Below are 7,300 nucleotides of genomic sequence, written 5' to 3' on the forward strand. Positions count from 1 at the left end.
AAAATTAAAAGAAATATTCTCAAATTTATTGGATGATTACTATTATCCAAGATAAATAAGTAAAAATGTGTTGATCACATCGTTCTTTTAACTCTAAAAAAAAAGAATAAAAAATAAAAATAGATAATACATCTTTTAACTAAAATAATCTGAAAGAAACGCTGAATGTCATGGGTTTATGGCTAAAAAATAAATAAGATTAAAACAAAGGTAATACAAATGGACAGAAAGGCAGATAATGAGGAATTAATTATAAAATATTGCACAATTTTGTTATTTAAGAAGTAAAATTAAAAATGATGGACGAAATAATGCAGTCATCAAAAACAGATTAGCACAACAAGGAAAATTTCATGAAAAAAAGATGTTTGATATTATCAAATACAATTGAATGAATTAGAATAATTTTTATAAAAATATTTACGGGTTGTATAACGACAAATAATAAATGAAAAGGATAAACAAAGACCAATTTTTGAAACGTGATACGAAAATTTTTTGAAAATTCCTCGGACCAATAAAATTCGAAATGAAGATGTCTTAAGCAATAGGAAAGAAAGAAATTTGTGATCAAATCTTGTAAGGAGAAAAACTAGGTTGATGAGTCTTATAATAAGATATTAAGGTTTAGTTAATTTGGTAGCAGAGGAATATGTAGAAGGTAAAAACTATAAAGAAAAACAAAGATGAAATATATCAATCAGATAATTGGGGATAAAGAATGTAATAAATACGTTGAGATTAAAAGATGATATTATTAGAACAGTAAGAACAAACAAAATTAATAGCAAACTAGTCAACTGAGTGGTAACAAAAAAGAATAAATAAATTTAAAAATATATGTAGTTCGCTATTATATAAAGAGAACGTATTTTTCGTTTCTTATAAATAACTGCGAAAATTACTGAACCAATCGTTACGAAATTTTAATTGTATCTTTCTTATGTGCCCCAATATATTTATCACAGTTCAACCCTCACTAATCTCACTACTATACAAATCATAAATAAAATATAAATAAATAACCTACAATTTCGTTTAGTAAATTTAATATCACTGTCTATATGTATGATTATTATCTATGTCAATATCGACTTCTTCAGAACGTTACTATGTGATTTACTAAATTTAATGGCATTATCTTTAAAAGATCAATTTGTATTATCATAGTAATATACATAAAAACAGATTACTTTGATAATAAAATTAAAGAGAATGACTATCATTTTATATTATATTATCTATTTTTCCGGTAAGTTGTGAATGACGAAGAGAGCAACAGCCTACACACAATTATTAAAAGCTATTTCCAATTTTTGAAGTTCTATATGCATGTTATCACGGGCGAAGTCGCCACGGGAGATACTAGTATATATATATATAACATTTTAATAATTAATTATAAATATCACTTCATACTAGGTATTAAACCAAATTTTTAGAAAGCCAAGTTTGAAGTGTAAACTGGAGATGGATTACAACTGGTTTCTTTATCTATTCCCCCTACTGAACTACTGACACTGCCAACACTACTTCAGACAACCCCGATAGAATTATTGCGGATTTATGTATTTACACCTTCTAAATTTTGACAAGTAATATTTGATTTATATAGTACCGGGTCGCAAGACTTTGATCGCACGTATAAAACCGTTTAATTAATGAGAACTGATTATGGAAAAAGAAACTAGATACATGTAAAAAATATAAATATTATCATAAATAATAAGTTAACGTATAAATTATTTTGTAGCTTTACATTCGAGTAGCATAAGAGAATAAGGTAAAAAAAAAAATATGCTAAGAAATTAAAAAGACAAATTGCTAACACGAGAAAAATAATAAACTGAAGAAATGTAAATTTAAATATATTAATTATTTATTAAAGACCTTTAGAATAACTAATTTTGTAAAAGTGATTAAATGTGCATTAAGGGTGGTCGAAAAGTGTAGGCACACTGCATGCCCGAGTAGTGATCATAATATATTCTGTATATAATATATTCAGAACACTAATGCATTGTTTCATTCAATATGTGGGACTATTGCGACTTGACAACCTTCGCCGTGGTAAGAAACATACTTATAAAATACAAGTTTAAACTTTATATTCATACATATAAATAAACGCGTGTAAGTGTAGAGTGTATGAGGCAGTGAGTAAATGAATGAATTAAAAATATTGTTATGACACATGTAACAGCTTTAAACTACGAATATACACGATCGTAAGGGAACCGTTACTATGACAGAATTACTCGCATATAACATACCGTTTGTATAATGATGTGACCATATTCATCCATACACACATATTACAGTATAACAATAATAACGCTGACCTTTTACACGACTCGTCGACTGACTTTATTTAGTTGTCAGAATGCAAAATATTTCCATTTACCGTTATAATGAAATCATAAAAGCAACAACATACAAAAGCAGCAGGTAAAAGAGATACAACTAAATGTAACCGGACAAATCATTTGTCATTCGTTTAACTACAAGTAGAAAATTATGGAGGTTGGAAACATAAAGAGAAAGAAAAATAAACAAAGAAAATAAGTAAATGAAAGTTATACTGTTATTTCTTTGAAACGGTAAAGAAGAATTCTGTTTACAATTTTTATTTTAAAAGTTGCCCCAGAAATTTGTAACTCTTCTTTATTATAAAATTTCGTGAACACATATTTATTTATAGATTGTCATCTAAAATATATTTAAACTGGGCAATTTAAATAATAATAGTTCCTTTACTCTATCCCTTAGATTTTATATCCATAAAATTAGATAGAGTTTTAAAAGTTAAAAATTTTGACGTTCATTTTGCAGGGTGAAGAACATAAAACCGAACCCATGACGTAACCGCTGCAGAATCGATAGGTTATGTTGAAATTATATTTATGAATGATACGGATAAATTAACTATGAAAAACATAAAAAGTAATTTAAATGTTGCATTTATTTACCTTACTGTTACAAAAGATGTTCAAAATATCCACCCTGGGCATTGATGCACTTGTGTGCTTGACTGATCATATTGAGAGTCGTCTGACACAAAATATTGTTATCAATTGCGTGGATTTCTCGTTGAATGTTCACCTTCAGTTCATGAATATTGTGGGGATTAAATGCATAATCTCTCTCCTTTAAGTAGTCCTAAAGGAAAAAAATCACAAGCAGACAACTCTGGGGAACATAGAGACAGGCCACCGTCCACTGCTAACAGCTCGTTGATTTGTGAAAGCTGCTTGAATGCGATTCAGTGAAACGTTTGGTGTGTGACCCGTCTTGTTGGAAGAAGCTGTATTATTCTTTTTCATTATCAGTTAATTGGCGCACAGAATTTTTTGAAAATGGCATCTTCTGAACTGGCAGCAATTCTCCTTTCAATATCGGCAGTAGCCTATAGAGTCCTAACGGAAGGTTGCCTATTTTATTTTGCATTTGAAATCGAACCTGTTTTACGACATTTTCTAAGTCGTACATGCTACTCTTCGCTGGGATGTAGGCATTTGCAAATCATTCTACGAATACTTGACGTGATTCTTCAAACAATCCAGAACGAATACAGGCCTCAACTATAGCTATCCTCTCGTGGACTGAATAAGGAATTTTATATAAACACAACTATTGTTTTTTCTTTTTCCTGTTTAGCCTCCGGGAATTACCGTTCAGATATTATCTCAGAGGATGAATGAGGATGATATGTATGAGTGTAGTCTTGTACAGTCTCAATTCGACCATTACTGAGATGTGTGGTTAATTGAAACCAAACCACCAAAGAACACCGGTATCCACGATTTATATCTACTTTTATACGGATTTGAATACTAATTCAAATCCGTATAAAAGTAAAACAAACATATCTGCAAAAAACGTATACTACACTGATACGTAATCAATCACTTGACAAACGGCAGCAACAATCAGTAGTAACATATACATCCATTAGTCGCGCTAGTTGTGCGAGTCTTTCATAAATAGTGTTGGGTTGCGGTTTCATTATGGGTACGGTTTTACGTTACTCACTCTGTAAAATGATATTTAAATATGATAACTATACTAATATATTATATCTTTATATCTAACTAGTATAATTTATTTATAAGTATAATTTTATTCAGATTATGATTTTGTTAAAAATAACTATTATTTAATTTTTCAAATATTACTTAATAATACAAAATAAATAAACGGTGACAGATCGGTAGCGTCTCGGCCTTTCATCCCTCGGGTACTGGAATCGAATCCCGGTCAGGCATGGAATTTTTCGTACGCTACAAAATTTTCATTTCATATTCTGAAGCACAAGCTTCCAGCTTAAATGGTAAATCATCAAAACAAAATAAACCCTTTTGGTTACCTTTTTATCCTAACATCCGTAAAGTTAAAAAAAAAATCTATAAATTGATCTATCCTATTAATTTTTTAAATTATTAATTAATAGTCTTTAACTTTTAATTAATAACTTTTTCATTATCCGAATCAAATTTGGACGATTTTCAACCGACAGTATTCCAATAATCAACTATTCATCTAATTGCTATAAAAATAATTAAAAAAAATAAAATAATAATAATTCAATTTTAATACACCGAAAAAGAAATTCTGTAAAATAATTAAAAATATCGTTAATGACGTAAATGCAATGGCAGTAGAAAATAAAATCCTTTAAAATTGCTGTTACATTCAACTTACACTTATTTATATATGTATACTTTTTTTCCCCCAACTAGTATATTTATAATCGGCTCCTTAAATGGAATCATAAGTAAATTTATGATAATAAATACATATGGGGTTCTTAAGAACTCTCATATTAAGTCAATCCATAGCAAAAGTTATCAGTAATCAATAATCCTGAAGTTCATTAGAAAAAGAATATACTTGCAAACACTTCATTTTCCATAAAAATAACAATTAACAAATAAATAGTCAATAAAAAAACGAACAAATAATAAAGTGATAGCAAGTTGAACAAAACAAAACAAGTTGTAACTATAAACCAAAAAAATAAATAAAAAAGTATACAAAAATAACATCACTAAATTTGGCGACAGTAACTGTAAAATGTAAAAGCAGCACACGCTATACTAAATATTTTACGATCCCATTTCAATGTTTCCGATATGTGTGTCCACTATAGAATAAAAAACTACTGGACCGATTTACGCACGGGGGAAAAAGGTAGAAAGGGAAAAATTGGAAAAAGGAAAAATCGAAAATATAAAAAAGTAAAAAGGGGATAATGGAAAAAAGAAAAAAGGGAAAAGGCGGAGGAAAGGAAATGGAATGGGGAGAGGGAAACAAGGGAAAGAGACATGGGGAAGGAAAGGGAAAGGGAGTAAAAAAGGGGAAATGGTGATTGGGAAAGGGGAATGGCGAAAAGACCATGGTGAAATGAGAAAGGGGAAAATAGAAATGAGGAAGGGGAGAAAGGGTAAACGGGAAAGGTTAAATTTTGTGAAGTTCCGTAATGTTCATTTTGCTAATGTTTTATCAAACTTTCAGTTGTGTTCATTTAATGTATATATATATATATATATATGAACATATATGTATATATGTTCACATCTAGCATTAGCGAAGCACTGCCGGGTCTGCTAGTATTTTTAATAATTATTTTACCATCCATTCTATTATATTCTATAATAATGGTAAAATAATTATTAACTGTTTAAACAATCCAATCAATTCAACTGGACTTCAGTAGACGGTCTGAAAGGGAATTGCGTCGGGAGGACAGGCTTCATAAGCCTAGCCTTCCGCGGTCGGCCCATAAAATGGGTTCGATAACGCTGGTTGAACAACGGATTGGAATGCAATTAAATCCGTCTTAAATTAACTAAATAAAAAAATTACCAAAACTTGAAAAAATTAGACCCGCTATTTAAAATTAACCCTTTTAAAAAAAACAAACCCGATTAGAATGATCCAGCAGCAAGGGACTCTGTCCAGGTTCTGCGATATAGTAGGGAGTAATAAACTCCTGCCAACTTTGCATTCCATTCCATTCCAATTCAACTGTTTAAACAATCCAACTCAAAAAATCGTACTTTTGCAAACGGTTAATCAGTTTTTTATTTTTATAAATTCCTTTCAAAATATCATATCAAAAAAAGAAGATAATAACGATATAAATATACATATAACGAGTCTGCAAATATTGGTAGTATCCATTCATGAAATGGTAACTATAATATTTATATATTTTTAATATTTTAACTATGTAAATTTCTACAAAATAATCTGATGACGCGCAAATTTCTGCGAAAGTATTAAATGTAAAGTAAAACATTAAAATTAATATTTATGGATAAAATATGTAAGTGTCTATTGTGTATAATAATATAGCGTCACGGCCTTTGGAGGTCCCGGGTTCGAATTCAGGTCAGGCATGACATTTTTTCATAGGGTAAAAATTTCCATCTGGCTATTGACCATCGCAGTTGTCCGTAATATATATGTAGTATATTAATTTAAATATGTTATTTAATTTAATATGTAGTATATGAATTTTAAATATATGTAATAAGGAAAATTTATCAAATTTTCATTATAACAATTATAGACTTATAAATTTGTCACAATCAGAATTTACCTCAATAAAACAGTATGATTAATCAAAATTACATTAAAGATTGAATAAACTTACCATCGCTACTACACCTGGAATCAACTTTACGTCTCTTCAGTTTCAAGTCCTGAAACAGGCTCATCGTGTCCAGGTCACACGGGGTACTCGTAAGGGTCATAATTCCTAAAACAATAAAAAAAAACAATTGATTTTTTTTTTTTATACAGTATGATCAAATTAAATAACTTAATTTGATACCTTACAAGGAAGTGCAGTAAACATATATATAAAAATTAAACAAGAACGCAACCCAGATTTTTATTCTTTGTGATTCAGTGTCTATTTTAATAATGATAATAATGTAATATACAAGCAAGTCTACTCCTACGTTGTTTTACAATCAATACTGATTGCAGTGCTTGTATTCCTGGCTATGCGACCTTCAATAACTTCATAAAACACTAACACATATACATAAAATACGTTTATATATATACTCGTGTACAAACATTTATACTAAAACTACATGCACCGCAAGAGCAGACATACTAAGTGCATTACAGCCTATAGTGCGCCAATTTAATTGTACTGTACTATACTTAGATGCAATAATGCGTTACGACGATGCAGTGTAAATGTACTGATCTTTCCTGCTGAGTAAACCATCTTATTTTTTTTTTTAACAAATGAGATTTCCGGGATAGATTCTTTTATCGGTAA

General features: G+C 29.5%; 1 protein-coding gene across 1 annotated transcript in view; it reads right to left on the reverse strand.

The window, feature by feature from the left end:
- Hr4 (nuclear hormone receptor 4) overlaps positions 1-6,758 on the reverse strand; it is a 110,126-nt gene extending 103,368 nt beyond the window's left edge. Inside the window, 1 exon segment of the mRNA XM_075370719.1 lies at positions 6,659-6,758. Within this exon segment, the coding sequence (XP_075226834.1) occupies positions 6,659-6,758 (100 nt within the window).
- Between the last annotated feature and the right edge of the window lie 542 nt (positions 6,759-7,300).

The sequence above is a fragment of the Lycorma delicatula genome, chromosome 7 (assembly GCF_047948215.1).
Source record: "Lycorma delicatula isolate Av1 chromosome 7, ASM4794821v1, whole genome shotgun sequence".
In the NCBI taxonomy this organism is placed as follows: domain Eukaryota; kingdom Metazoa; phylum Arthropoda; class Insecta; order Hemiptera; family Fulgoridae; genus Lycorma; species Lycorma delicatula.